The sequence below is a fragment of the Carya illinoinensis genome, chromosome 16 (genome assembly GCF_018687715.1).
Source record: "Carya illinoinensis cultivar Pawnee chromosome 16, C.illinoinensisPawnee_v1, whole genome shotgun sequence".
NCBI lineage: Eukaryota > Viridiplantae > Streptophyta > Magnoliopsida > Fagales > Juglandaceae > Carya > Carya illinoinensis.
This window is the reverse complement of record NC_056767.1, coordinates 27,163,807-27,179,606: the sequence shown is the minus strand read 5'-3', so window position 1 is coordinate 27,179,606 and position 15,800 is coordinate 27,163,807. Positions and strand designations below refer to the sequence as shown.

The window sequence follows — 15,800 nt, the reverse complement described above, 5'->3', positions numbered from 1 at the left end:
TAGATTTGCCCTCCAAATGACCCATAGACATAGACTATGTGTCGAATCACGTAAATCTATGTGTTTGATTCTTTATTTACATTTCTTATATTATTTTATTATTTGCTGTTATGAATGTACGTATGGGTATCGTACCGACGTCGAAACCACCGCCACAGACTTCAAGCCGCATTCTTGAGGCCCAAGTCAACTTCGTGGACTGGGAATGAGTATTTCTCCATTGTTCGAATTTATGCATTAACAAGATACATCTCCTCCAACTATGGGTGTAAAAAAAAAGGGATAAACCAGACCGGACTGGACTGAATGGGTGGATTTGGTCTGGTATCGAATTTGATTCGGTCCGGTACTAGTTTTATTTTTCTTAAAACCGGTCAAAATCGATCCGGTTCTAATTTTTCTTTTTCTAAAATCGGACCAGACCGGACTGGTTCATATATATATTTTTTAATTTTTTATATTGTATATAATTTTTATATATAATATATAATTATATATAAAATAGTTTGTATTATATGTTAAACTACTCATTAATATAATATTAAATTTTAAAATCTTATATCATTACAATTTATTGTATTAATAGTTATACTAATACTGTATCATTAGATTATATATTATAATATATCACTATAGTCTATAATATAATATATTATTACCATAATATTATATACTATAATATAGTATATTAAACTGAATAATTGAATCAAAAATTAGTAAAATTAAAATATTAATTTAAAAAAATAACCAGTACGTAACTGATTTTAAAAAATATAAAATCAATAAATATCAATTCGGTTCTATTATCTAAACAGAACTGTTAGATGCAGTCAGTAAATACAAGCGGAATGTAAACGGTTATACAAAATGAATAAAAAAAGTTATAAAAATAATTTTTTTCATGTGAGTCCTATATTAATTTACTTTTTTTAAAATAACTATACGCTGCTTGCACAACCACCACTATAAATATTATTTCTCTTGTCTAAATCCAGGCCGGACCATGCAAACAGTTTGACCGTCCGCCCACTCAGTCATCCGCTTTCACCATTCCTCCCATCAACAAATCCTTCTGTCCCATATGCCCCGTCAGCCTCTCTCTCTCCCCGATAATGGACGCCAGCTCCAAAACCGTCGTCGGTGATGCCCCGCCGACGCAGCCAACGGGCTTCGACTTCCTCACCAGAAAATCCTACGTCCCTCCTTACTGGGCCTCCCATCTCAATCCCATCCCCTCTCACGTCTTCTCTCTCGGTCATGTGAACAAAGCTGATTAACCGAGAACGGTGTTTTTCTTTCTTCTTTTAGCTATATTTTGCCTGAATTAATGGCAGTTTGTTTGTTCTTGTTCTTCTCAGCTTCCGACTCCAATCCACAAATGGAACCTCCCCAATTTGCCCAACAACACCGAGGTCTGGTTGAAGGTGATCTCCTTTATATACCCCTAGGTTCATCGCGATCTTGATTAATTGTTTTGAAGTTCAACATGTTGCTTCTATTTTTCTTCACTCTCCTGGTTTTCACTGACAGAAGAAAATTTGCAATTCTATAGCGTGATGACCTTTCCGGCACGCAACTGAGTGGGAACAAAGTCAGAAAATTGGAGTTCTTGATGGCCGATGCCGTGGCGCAGGGTGCTGACTGTGTTATAACTATTGGAGGCATCCAAAGCAACCACTGCTGTGCAACTGCTGTGGCTGCCAAGTATCTGAATCTTGAGTGCTATCTTATCCTAGGAACATCTAAGGTCATTTTTTTTTCCTTAAAATTTTCAAAACCTTTCTAGAAATATATACCATGCATGTCTGCATATATATATGTGTGTGTGTGTGTGTGTGTGTGTGTGTGTGGTTTATGATTATATACGTAGCATCTGCATATATATATATATATATTTGTGTGTGTGTGAGGGAGGGAGGGAGGGAGATTTGCTTCTCTTATCGAATAAGATGTGTGACTTTTTATCAGGTCCTTGTGGACCAAGATCCTGGACTGACTGGCAATCTCCTGGTCGAGCGTTTAGTTGGAGCTCACGTCGATCTTATTTCGAAAGAAGAATATGCAAAAATTGGAAGCGTGGTTTGTCTTTCTCTTTTGGTCCTTGTTCTAAGCTTTGAATTCTTAATTGCATGCTTGATTTGATCACATTATTATTACTGCATGCATCATAGGATAGTTTTTTTATGCGTTCTAAATCTGCCGTTACTGCCCTTAACATCTCCCCTGTTGAATTCTGAACCTGAAATGTGCTCGTTTAAGTGATATTTTTGTTTGACTTATTTCGAAAACAACTTAAGCAATATATATAGTCTACATGGAGTGTGTTTTGTTTGAAACAACAACAATAAGAGAAAAAAATTTTGTGTCTCTTGGTGAAATTACCACATACGGACATATTGGATATTTGGACAACACAAAAAATGCTGGTTGACTTCATATTATGAAGTCAGTTTGGGGGTATATGGATATGCATCTGGTCTATCCCATCTTTTAGCATAATGTATGACAAAGTAAATTGATTTCCTTGATTTTGGTATGGATATGCATCCCGCTATACTGACGATGCAGGAAAAAATAGGGATCCTATCCCTATACTCAAAATCAAAACAAATTTATTTTTCTTTGATTTTGGTACATTTTTAGTATTGTACGTCATTTATCTGAGTCCAGATTCTTCATGCTAAGGGTCACTGATTTAATCACATCCATAACATTGCTCTTACCCTGTAGAGAAGTTAAATAGTCTACTTCCACTGATTTTCCTTTTTCCAGTTCTAGTTTTGTTATTTTTCCTTTACTTTTCCAGGCCTTTTACATTGAATCATCCTGGCTGTTTATATATTGTAGAAACCTTCAAGGTCCAAGGTTCAACACCTCATTGGTGCAAACAATCCTTTGGGGCCACACCCCCCCAGTGAAAAGTCAGCAATTTAACCAATTTTGTGTAGGGAAACTTCCGAGGGTGTGGTGCACGGGACCGGGGTTTACTCTGCAGGGGTGAATCCGAAGGGCCCTACCGAGGTTCCCCGACATAAAAAAAATAATTAATTGTTTAATTAAATTTAAAAAAAAAAAAAAAAAAAAAAAAAAAAAAAAAAAAAAAAAACCTCTAGTTGCTAGATAAACGTATTAGCTATATCTTTGTTGTTTTGTTTTGTTATTCTATACCCATCCATTCTACCATTCGCCATTGGTGCGGCTCTGTGTTTGAACTAATGGAGTGAATTACCTCGATCCATAGCTGAGATAATGCATTTTTCATTGATTGCTATGGACTCATCTGAGCTACATGTGACAGGCTATGCTATTGTTGTTTACCAACATCCATTCCCTGATAGTATTCCATTGAAAATATTTTGTTTGTAATGTTCTTTGTTATGGATTTGATCTCAGACTCTTACTAATATCTTGAAAGAGAAGTTGCTAAACGAAGGGAGAAGACCATATGTTATTCCCGAAGCTGGATCAAACTCCCTAGGGACTTGGTGAGATTTGGGTTGCTGATGTCTATGCTATTTTATTTTTCCATTTTCATTCTGCTCTTCGGGAGCAATAATGTTATAATTTGAAAACTATAGTTCATTTCCTTGTAGCTCCTTGTTATTTAGATTTTGTGACCTGTTAACTGTCACAATACCCTTGGTTCAGATGACTTTTCAGTCACGTTTTGAATAGTGACTGGGGTGGTTTGATTTTCTGTGGATCTTGTGATCTAGTTTGTTGTCTGCATTTCCTTTCTTTTCTTTTTTTGTGTCTTTCTTTTCCCCTTTTTTTTTTTTTTTTTTGTTGCTCTTTCCCCTTTTTTGTTTTCCGTGGTAGAGTTTTGAGGCCTCAGAATGAAGGTTTAGTTATCTTCAATTGACCCTTTGGTGTTCTACTACTGAACACTTTTCTGAACTTGGTTTACATACCTTTGTATTTCTTTTAATTAATCGCTCTGAAAATTTGAAAAAATATTTGGGCCTAGTTGCCAAGTTTTCTTATCCATCTCTCTCTTGCTTTGTTCCTTTCTTGTTTGGTATGTGCTTGCACAATTTCCTCCAAATTCGAAGTTTTAATCAGCTTCTTTCTCAATGAGTTCATCATTCTTTCCAAACTTCCCTAGATTTCTCGGTTAAATGCTATTATAATTGCTGTCTGCCACTAACTTTTACACGTGATATTATTCTGTTCAGGGGCTATATTGAAGCGATTCGGGAGATTGAGCAGCAGCTTCAGACTGGGACTGGCCATTTAAAATTTGATGATATAGTTGTAGCATGTGCCAGGTACTTCATCTATTAGTATTTGCTGCTACCAGTGAGTTTTTTCTTTTAGCCTCTATTTTACCTAGGGCAATACCAACATAGCGCAGGATTCAATTCCAAGAGTAGGGGCTGCCTATGATCATAATAAGTGGGCTAAAGGCTTTCAATTTGGGATTTATGATTAAGAAGGCTAATTGAAAATTTATGGATGGGAAAAGTACTGGATAATATTATGCTTGGAAGAGTTGAATGGATTCAATACAAAGAGGAGTGAGGTTGCAGGAGTTTTTTGAAAATCGCCTGTGTTGCATGGGTTTAAATTGGGATCTAGGTGTAGATTCCTCCAGACGTCCCTAAAGTCTCTTTTGATGATCACTTTTGAAGACATTGGTTTAGTCAAACAATTGGAGTCAAGTAAGAAATTCATGCGAAACTTATACTAGTAACCATCCCCAAATCTGGAGAGATGTCACTCTACCACCAAATGAGCTCATTTGTGACTGCTCCCTATAGTAGGTTGAGGCCAAGCTCTCGGATTGGAAGATATTAACCCAGATAATTTTTTAAGCTTTTGAAGGCTAGATATTTGACTTGAGGAAGATTATTAAGAAACAAAAAAGTTTAGTTTGGGTCTCATTGTACATTGAGAATAGGGAAGGCTCTATGTATTACTTGGGTTTGTATCAATTATTTCCTTTTTCTGAAAGGCTTTTTTTTTAGTGCAAAATAAAATCACCTTACTTGCAGTTTATTGTGGGAAGATGATAGGCATGATACAAAATTATGATGCAGAAAAAATGAAGTTGATGATTATACTAATATATTGTTGATTTTCAGTGGGGGTACTATTGCTGGTCTTTCTCTGGGATCATCACTGAGTGCGTTGGACGCAAAGGTTTGTCCTTCATAATGTAGTTTCTGTCAAAAGGTCTGAATACCCTTTCTCTCAAATTTCTTTCATTTATATAGAAATTATATTTACATAGGATGCTCACGTATGTCAACTATTTACAGCAATCAGCTACCTAATTTATGACTAATTCTACCTAATTTACAACCACAAAACTAATCCCATAATTCTCTCCGTACTGAAAAGCTTGGGATTGACGATTCTGAGGCCGCACTCGACAGTCTTTGATTATATGACCCTCTTTCTTGCAGCAGTTACAAACTTTCTTAGGGCAATTTCGGGCAATATAACCAAATTCCTTACAATTGAAACACTGTACCTTGTTCCTCCCTCTCTCTTGTGCTGCATAGGCTACATTCACAGCTTCATAAAAGACTTTCTCAGAAGCCATACCCATCTGAGTGGATAACCGTTGTTCTTCATGTAATAAATCTCCCAAACAAATATCCAAAGAAGGAACCGAACTACGGTTTAATAAACCAACTCGAACAGGCTCAAATTCAGGGCAAAGCTTCATTAAAAATTGATCGCGTTGACTCTCAATATGAACCGCTTGAAGAGCCACGAGGGCCGCAGGGGGAACCTTAGCATGAACAATAGCAGAATACTCGCTCTAAAGATTAATAAAACCATAATAAAATTGTTCAATTTCAATCCTCGCTGGGATTTTAGCAGCTAGAATATGAGACATTTTTATCTTATTGCATCCATAAATTAATTATCATCTGAACTTCCAGTTCACTTATGATAATCAAGATAACGTCGAATTATTTCATTTTATTTGCTTCTAGAAAATTTTTCTTTCCACTCTTAGTGAGAAGACTTTATAGTAAAAGAATCTTCTGATTCTTTTATGGACGTCCATATGAAAATTTATTCGATTTATCGTAATTGATTTCGGATGATCAAGATAATCATGAAAAACATACAAATATTTGATTAAATACTTGTATAATATCATCTCAAAAAGAAAGTTGGTAATTTTTTCAATATGAGCTTCTGGCCCGAAATTATAAAAATATTATAAAGATATTCATTACCACGTCCAATCTCTTAATTTTTTTGAATAAAATGCATCATTCTCTTCACTTCAGGGAATAAAATGATATAAATCCAATATCATTCATTTCAGGGAATGATGTGGAACTATTGGGACGTGACTAATGATTCTTAACAAAACTTCATTATTTTTCTTAGCCACTAGAAGACCGGATATAAATTTAGAATATATTGTGAACTTTTGCACTCAATAGTGTTACTTCAGGAGCACATTCAATGCATTCATTTTAAACATATATTCTTTAGTGGCATTTTTCTACACATTTTCAATTATGCAACTTCAGGTGCATTAATTATAATGAGTTTTTGGTAGACGTATCACTCATTTAAATTATCTCACATAATTAATAGATATTTTATTATGAGATACTCAATAAAATTATTAATTTAGAGCAATCCTTCAAGGATGCTCAATTTCTATTCCAAGATGAATCTTAATATGAGATACTCAATAAAATTATTGGTTTAGAGCGATCTTTCAGGGATGCTCAATTTATATTCCAAGATGAAACTTAATATGAGATACCCAATAAAATTATTGGTTTAGGGCGATCCTTTAGGGATGCTCCATTTTTATTTCAAGATGAATCTTATCATCAATAATTCATAACAAGTATAAAAAGTAAATAGAACTTGTATATAAACTATGTGAATAAAATTTTACCACAGATATAACTGAGATGTAAACTATGTGAATAAATATAGAATTTTATCAAGTAATAATAATGAATATAATCTTTAATACTCACCTTGGGGATTACAAATAATATATTGAAAAACTTACTTGAAGTAGAAGACCACTAGCTTTAAAATCAATAGTGAGTAAATTCCAATAAACTTACTTGACTTGTCCAGCGTCATCTTTGATGGGGAAATAGTGAGTAAATTCCAAAAAGGGGTCCCACAACCTTACACAACAACTCTTCCCACTCTCCAATGCAAAACTTATCCTGACACCTTTCACATCTTTTTAGGTGTAGTTGTTGGTGGACAGTAGATGCAATAATGGTTTTTTGTCTTCTTGCGAGCCAACTTGCAAAACTTTGTTAAAGTCTTCCTCTTAAAGAAAATAGCTAGATTCATGTAGCTTTAGCCTTTCCAAACAGATCTGAGCTTTAATTGAAGGCTGGAATCGATGATTCCCTTTCCTGGGGATGGCTTTGTTTCCATGAAGAACAACTCTTCTGCCATGATAATCACTGCTCGATGAAGAAGACAATCTGAGCGCCTGTGATTTCAGTTTCAGAGGCTGAAACCAACTCACAGAAGATGATTTGTAATTCCAGCTCTTCTTTGGGAAAGAAAGAAAAGTTTCGTGCTGATAACGTGTTGTAAAATCAATGAAAATAGAGAGAGAGAGAGAGAGAGAGAGAGAGAGGTTTTCTTATTTTTCTTTTATGAACCTAGAAATATACCCATATATATAGGGGTACAAAGGTCTTAATTGACGGTTAAGGTCTAGTCAATTATGACAACTAAATGTGGTCATACAATACAAGTTGGCAATCCTAAAGCTCTTGGCGGTACACATGAATACTGTACTCTTTTTCCTTCGCCATTGATTTTTTCCCACGGGGTTTTAACGAGGCATATTCTTTAAATATGGTTATCCAAAGGAGGAGTATTATAAACTAACTTGTATTGTATAACTACATTTAGCCGTCATAATTGACCAGGCCTTAGTCGTAAATTAAGACTTTTGTATTCCTATATATATAGGTATCTTTCTAGGTTCAAATGATGGAATAAGAAACTTCTCTCTCTCATTCTCTCTATTTTCATTAGTTTTATAACATGTTATCAGCACGAAACTCTGAATCAAAAGCGAGAAAAACTCAACACCCAATTCTTCAGCCATGAGAGCTGTTTTGCATCCATCCACTTGCTTCGTCAGTCTGCAGCCAAATCTATTCAATCTCAAAATCGAGTGAATCTGTTTCGGGTCACTGCGACTAATCTCTCCCTACAAAATCCATTTCTTGAATCCCACCATTTCCCATTTCAAACCTAAAATGGAACCGCAACGTTCCCATATGGAGAACTGTACAATAGACAAGCTCAAGGATCAGCCTTTCTGGGTTGTTGCTGATAGATCCATCGGCCTTGTAGTTTATACTAGATTTTGTTTTTGAATTTCCCAAAGGTACTACTGTTTTCTCACTTGAAGCGGTGGAATCCTGAAGCTTTGCCTTGGAATAACGCTCTGTAGTACTTCCAGAAAAATTTGATGAAGCATGAGCACTAATATTTGATTACTCCATCTGTTGTACTTCTTTTGTTCGTTCAAAAGGAATCAGCAAAATTACATGGGGTCCCAAAGCGAAACTGTTTGCGTCACAAGCGCCTCTGGCTTCATCGGGTCATGGACCAATCACGGCCGATGAGATCCTTCAGGCTAACCCATATCACGTCCTGACCAAACCCTGCTCTCAAGGCGTTGTACATAAAATCTTGATCGTCTCTCCGAATTCTGAGCTCAAGAGAGGAAGCATATACTTCTTAATCCCGGTTTCCCTCCCTGCTCAAGAGATGGAATCTGTCCTTTCAAGATATTTCTCTGGTGGGCTACACTACCCAAGGAAGACTTTAACAAAGTTTTGCAAGTTGGCTCGCAAGACGACAGAAGACCATTATAGCGTCTACTGCCCACCAAAGCTACCTACTTCTCTTGTACTATTATATCTTGAAAAAGTGCAGGATGTGAAAGAAAAGATGTGCGTTGAAGGCTCACTAAAACAGTACATATTTCCCACGCTCAAACAACTACACCTAAAAAGATGTGAAAGGTGTCACAATAAGATTAAGTGGTCTTCTACTTCAAGTTCTGCTGATTCTGAAGCTAGTAGTCTTCTACTTCAAGTAAGTTTTTCAATATATTATTTGCAATTCCCAAGGTGAGTATTAAAGATTATATTCCTTATTATTACTTGATAAAATTCTATATTTATTCACACAATTTACATCTCAGTTATATCTATGGTGAATTAAAATTTTCATAATTTATATTTCAGTTATATCTGTAGTCAATTTTTATTCACATAGTTTATATACAAGTTCTATTTAATTTTTTATACTTGTTATGAATTATTGATGATAAGAGTCATCTTGGAATAGAAATTGAGCATCCCTGTAGGATCGCTCTAAACCAATAATTTTATTGAGTATCTCATATTAAGATTCATCTTGAAATAGAAATTGAGCATCCCTGAAAGATCTCTCTAAACCAATAATTTTATTGAGTATCTCATAATAAAAGATCTATTGATTCTGTGAGATAATTTAAATGAGTGATACGTGTACCAAAAGTTCATTATAATTAATGCACCTAAAGTTGCATAATTGAAATTGTGTAGAGAAAAGCCACTAAAGAATATATGTTTAAAATGAATGTCTCGAATGTGCTCCTGAAGTAGCAATATAAAGTGTAAAAATTCACAATATATTCTAAATTTATATCTGGTCATCTAGTGGTTAAGCAAAATAATGAACCTTTGTTAAGAAATTATTAGTCACGTCCTACTAGTTCCACATCATTCTCTGAAGTGAATGATATTGGATTTATATCATTCTCAGAAGAGAATTGTTCATTTTATTCAAAGAAACCAAAAGCTTGGACGTGGTAATGAATATCTTATATAGTACTTCTATGATTTCGGGCCAAAAACTCTTATTGGAAAAACTATCAGCTTTCTCTTTGAGATTATATTATACAACTATTGAATCAAATATTATGATGTATCAAAAGTGATGTGATTCAAAATATTTGGATGTTTTTCATGATTATATTGATCATCCAAAATCAATTACGATAAGTCGAATAAATTTCATATGGACGTCTATAAAAGAACCAGAAGATTCTTTTACTATAAAGTTTGTCCACCATGAGTGGAAAGAAAAATTTGTTAGAAGCAAATAAAATGAAATAATTCGACATTATCTTGATTATCATAGGTGAACTGGAAGTTCAGATGATAATTAATTTATGGATGCAATAAGATAAAAAAGTCTCATATTCTAGCTGCTAAAATCCTAGTAAGGATTGAAGTCCCCGTAAGACAATTAAGAAATTTAGCAGTTTAATGAACATAAGACATGTCTAAAATCATGTGAGACCTATTGATACAAAAGATAAAGCATTCCGAAAGAGAAAAGCACAAATAAAAGAAATTGGTGCTCCTGAAGAGGCCGTACCCACAAAACAAGTAATAAGATTCATCCAAACTTTCTATACAAAATTCTCCCATAATAAAAACTCCTGAAGAGTATAATCCTCCTGAAGAGTCTCCTGAATAGATTTTTCATGAAATATCTTCCTTTGAAAAGGGACAGGTATCTAAAAATAACGAAATCTTGATACATTTCATGAGTATTAGAGAAATTCTGGATAGAAATAAATTTGTTGTCGACAATGTATTTTCATATAAGATGACACTTGACATTACCAAAAGTAATAAAAAATGTGAGTCACGAACCATCGAAGAATACCGACGTAAAAATATTGGTCAAAATAGAAAGAAACAATTCCTACAGAATTGATATTACTAGTAAAATGTTATACATATGGACTTGTAGTCCAAACACCTAAAGAGGTGATGCTTGTTGAATATCAGTGGATATTTGTATAAAGGAAATGAAAATATGATATATAAATCAAGAGTCGGTTTCTCGCAGAAATAATATTGATATGCTTTTGAAGTGAATGAAATTATAAAATTATATTGAGGTTTTTATTAATTTGAAAGTTACCAAGAGTTTGGTATGCATGATTCACTACATATTTATATGGATCATTGGATCATTACATATATATGAAAATCCCTGAACGATATAAAATGCTTGAAGCTTCTAATTTGAATACATTCAGAAATATGTATTCTATTAAGTTTCAAAAATCCATATATGATTTAAAAACAATCCAAACGCACATGGAACAAGCTATTTTTCATATATTTTCAGTATCTATATTAATTTATTGCAGTTTATATAGATGATTAAAATGTCATTGAGACTCCAGAAGAGCTCATGAAAACTGCATATATTTGAAATATAAATCTGAAATCCTTTCGGTTTCAAGGGGGAGATGAATGAAATTATTAGTTCTGAAATACCATCTCTTAAATGCAATTAGTATTTCAGATTCATATTACGATTTTGTAAGAAGTGTATATTATTAAAGGAGAAATAAAATAGAGCACACAAAACATCTACCAGAAGATAGAAACACAATATGAATATTTGTGAAATATTATTTTATTATCTCGAAACAAAATTACAGAAATTTGAGGCTCTTTGCCTCATTCTTTAAACAATCTTGCTTTTCAAAAATTTGCATGGCAATGCAGTAGTTATAAACTTTCTTAGGGCAATATGACCAAATTCCTTGCAATTGAAACACTGTACCTTGTTCCTCCCTCTCTCTTGTGCTGCATAGGCTACATTCACAGCCTCAGAAAATACTTTCTCAGAAGCCATACCCATCTGAGTGGATAACCGTTGTTCTTCACGTAATAAATCTCTCAAACAAATATCCAAAGAAGGAACCGAACTACGGTTTAATAAACCAGCTTGAACAAGCTCAAATTCAGGGCGAAGTTTTATCAAAATTTGATCACGTTGACTCTCAGTATGAACCGCTTAAAGAGCCGCGAGGGCCGTAGGGGGAACCTTAGCATGAACAATAGCAGATTACTCGCTCCAAAGATTAATAAAACCAGAATAAAATTGTTCAATTGTCAAATTACCTTGAGTATAATTGCTAATTTCCACCTCCAATTGGAATTTCTGAGCACTATGATTCTGATGATAAATGTGATGGAGATAGTCCTACATAGCTTGAGTCGTGGTAAAACAGGGAAGATTGGTCACAAGGTGAGACTCAATCGTCCCCAATAGCCATGAGATCACCTTAGCATCATTGACCTCCCATTAGGCAAATTCTTTTTCATCAGTGAGAACTGTAGCAGAACTATCAATATGATTTGATAATTCTTTCCCTTTCAAAAATATCTTAAATTGAAATTCTCACGTAGGAAAATTCTTTCCAGTAAAGCGAACAATAGTATTCTCAATAAACATGATGAAAATCACGAAAATCAAATAAGCAGTAAATCCAACCCACAAATAGATCCAAGTCAAGATAATAGATCCAAGTCAAAATCCAACCCAAAAGTATTTCTCACGTATGACCCACTTGAAAACAAATCGCCCACGTCAAACAAGACAAAATAATAGGTCCAAGTCAAAATCCAACCCAAATGCCCCACAAGGTTCCTCCCAAAAGTATTTCTCACGTATGACCCACTTGAAAACAAATGGCCCACCTGAAACAAGTCAAGATAATAGATCTAAGTCAAAATCCAACCCAAAAGTATTTCTCACCACTTGAAAGCATATGGCCCACAGCAAACCAGAATCAAATGCCCACAGATATATAAAAATATGATAGCAAATCATAATCAAATGGCCACAGCAAAAGAAATAACAATGAGGTCCCACGGCAAAAACAATTCTTTGAGAAACCAGAAAGTGCCGACACAACCCAGGAAGCACAAAGAAATCACTGGAAAGAAATAAAAATACTAGCCAGAAATAGAATCACGCAAACCAAAGAGAGCTGAACCTGCCGATAGCTACACAGAAGTGGTCTACTACCACACAACTTCACACAGAACTTGCCGACAGCCTCCAAGGTAGGCCTGTTCATCCGGGTTCTAACCCGGAAATCCGAATAAACCCAAACCGGAATCTGGATTTCAAATTGGGGCCGGAATCTAGACCGGGTTATCCCGGGTCATAAACGGGCCGGAACCCGGATGAATCCGGATTTGGAAAATTTCGGATTCCGGGTTTCGGATTGAAACCGGATTTTTTTTTTTTTAATCCAATATTTTATTTTTTCCCTAAATCTGAGTGACAAAATTTTTCCCTATCTCCTAATTTTTTTCTCTCTAGAAAGAACCCACCCGGTGGACAGATTGCTGCCCCTATGCGTTGGTGCCCTCGATCAGGATGCCGAGGGACAGATTGATCCCATGGCCATTCGCCCCACCCGGCCTGCCCACCCACATTGAAACACAAGCAAAAGAGAACAACAAAATACAAGACCAACCCAAGTTTTTTCACCAAATCCGCTGATCTATCTAGAAAAAATCGCGACCTTCTACTCCGATGAGACCACGACGAGATGGAGTAAACCTACCAAGTGGGTGTGCAGATGGAGTAAACCTACCGAGTGGGTGTGCAGATGCAATATGCGGCTAGGGTTTCGTTTGTTGAGAGAGAGAGAGAGAGAGAGAGAAGACTAGGGTTTTTTTTTGTCCCTTTTATACACAAACCCAGTTAACCGGGTTTTGAATATGGAATCCGGATCCGGACCGGGTATATCCGGATTTCGGCTCGGATTAAATCCGGGCCGGATAAAATCCGACCCGTATGAACAGTCCTACTCCAAGTCGGAACCCCAAAAGCACCGGGAAAACACTCACCCCAAACTCAGAAACTCACCAACGTGTGAGTAAAGAGAAGACCACAGAAACACAACTCAGAAATTCTCAAGATTAAGACCACAGAGAAACGATAATCAGAATAGTAGCTCTGATACCATGTCAAAAGGTCTGAATACCCTTTCTCTCTGATTTCTTTTATTTATATAGAAATTATATTTACATAGAATGCTCATGTATTTCAACCATTTATAGCATTCAGCTACCTAATTTACGACTAATTCTACCTAAGTTACAACCACAAAAAGTAATCCCATAATTCTCTCCATAATTCTCTCATAACAGTTTCTTATATGCTGTTCATGGCATGTCAATTAATTTCATATCTATTTTTCACTTGTAGGTTCATGCATTCTCTGTTTGTGACGACCCTGATTACTTTTATGACTTTGTTCAAGGCCTACTTGATGGACTTGATGCAGATGTTGACTCACGTGATATTGTTAACATTCAAAATGTGAGTGCCTAGCCATCATTTGCATGCTCCATTCTAGACATAAACTAATATGTGACTAAACATGATTTACCTTTAAAAAAAATGCGTATGCATCATGGAAAATCTTCTATATCCAATATATCCAAAGGGCAGGCTGCAAATGAATTTTATCTAGTTCAACATAGCATGCGTGTTTTGGGGGGCGGGGGGCGGGGGGAGACAGGTGTTACAAGGCTGCAATCATTTTAGTTTGCCTGGTGTTCCTAGCTTTAAATAAATAAGATGAAATTAAAGCTTTTTTTTGTTTAATGTAATGAGGGTGGGTGGTTGCAAGGTTTAGTGAGGGTATTTGGGACACATATGCCTACACACTTTCAGGTATGTTCTTGCATTCTTACCTCTGCAGTTTATATTAAGCCTCGTAGAAGTCTCTTATTTCTAGTTAATATGGAAATTAACACTGAAATGGTGTGTTCTTTTTCTTTTTTCCTATTGACAAGTTACACGCACACATTGGATTCGAAATCACAACGTCTTCCATGGTTTTTTATTGGACCCACACATAATTGAGAGAAATTTTATCTACTTAATCAAGCTGAGGATGCCATTCAATTGATTATAAAAAGAAGTAATCGGATTCTTATCTTCCTTCAGGCCAAAGGTCTGGGCTATGCAGTTAACACCTCTGAGGAGCTTAAATTCGTTAGGGAAGTTGCTGCAGCCACTGGTGTTGTCCTTGATGCAGTATATTGGTATGAGTAACATGTTTTGCAATTGATCATATCTAGATAAATTTAAGATTCACGTCTTGATTGGTGGAAGAGCATATTCTACGTATTATCTTCACAGATATTATATATAATTTCGTTAAGGTGTATTTGCAGTGAACCTTTTGGTGTAAGGTTATATGTGTGACCCAAAAGATAAGATGGGAAATTTTGATAACAAAAGCAAATTTACTACCACAATTTGACAAACATTTCTCGACTGTTCCAATTCTGAATGAACCAAGATTATTGTTGTTATCATTGATATTTCCATTGTGAGTAAGCATAGTTGGTTTAGACTATATTTTCCCCTTTTTTGATTGTGCATTCTTTTTAGTGGGAAAGCTGCTTATGGGATGATGAAAGACATGGCTGAAAATCCAATGAAGTGGGAAGGAAGAAAGATCCTCTTCATACATACGGGTGGACTCCTGGGTTTGTTTGACAAAGTTGAGCAGATGGGCACATCTTTGGGGAATTGGCATCGAATGGATCTCGATGAAGACATTCCTCGCAAAGATGGTATTGGAAAAATGTTCTAAAGTAAAACAAACATTGAAGTGATTGTGTAGCACTATTGTGTTGATGCACGTAAAAATACTCCTACATATATACATATATATATATATATGCCTATAATGAGTTGCGAGTTCTTTGCTCCAAAGGTTCTGATAGTCTCAAAAGTGTTGAATCTATTTTGAACTTACAAAATTTAAAAAGAATTCTTAAATCTCGCCCACTTACATGATTTTAAGCTTCTCCGGCCTTATATTCCACATGAAGATTAAGGTTAGTTTAAATTTAGAGATGAGATGAAATGATTTGAAATAAAAGTTGAATAAAATATTATTAAAATATTATAATTATTTTAGAATTTAA

General features: G+C 35.2%; 1 protein-coding gene across 1 annotated transcript; it reads left to right on the top strand.

The window, feature by feature from the left end:
• Positions 1–1,002: 1,002 nt before the first annotated feature.
• Positions 1,003–15,585, top strand: LOC122298576 (putative D-cysteine desulfhydrase 1, mitochondrial). The gene is made up of 10 exons (XM_043108393.1): positions 1,003–1,259; positions 1,359–1,424; positions 1,553–1,747; positions 1,969–2,079; positions 3,394–3,485; positions 4,176–4,268; positions 5,085–5,142; positions 14,062–14,175; positions 14,809–14,906; positions 15,259–15,585. The coding sequence occupies exons 1-10, from the start codon at positions 1,113–1,115 to the stop codon at positions 15,461–15,463; spliced, it is 1,179 nt and encodes a 392-aa protein (XP_042964327.1). The 5' UTR covers positions 1,003–1,112; the 3' UTR covers positions 15,464–15,585.
• The last annotated feature ends 215 nt before the right edge of the window (positions 15,586–15,800 follow it).

Excerpts from the sequence above, each read along its gene's own strand:
- LOC122298576 (XM_043108393.1), top strand. The coding sequence starts at position 1,113 with ATGGACGCCAGCTCCAAAACCGTCGTCGGTGATGCCCCGCCGACGCAG. Across the intron at positions 1,425-1,552 it reads ACACCGAGGTCTGGTTGAAG|CGTGATGACCTTTCCGGCAC; the intron begins GTGATCTCCTTT and ends GCAATTCTATAG. Across the intron at positions 14,176-14,808 it reads ATATTGTTAACATTCAAAAT|GCCAAAGGTCTGGGCTATGC; the intron begins GTGAGTGCCTAG and ends ATCTTCCTTCAG.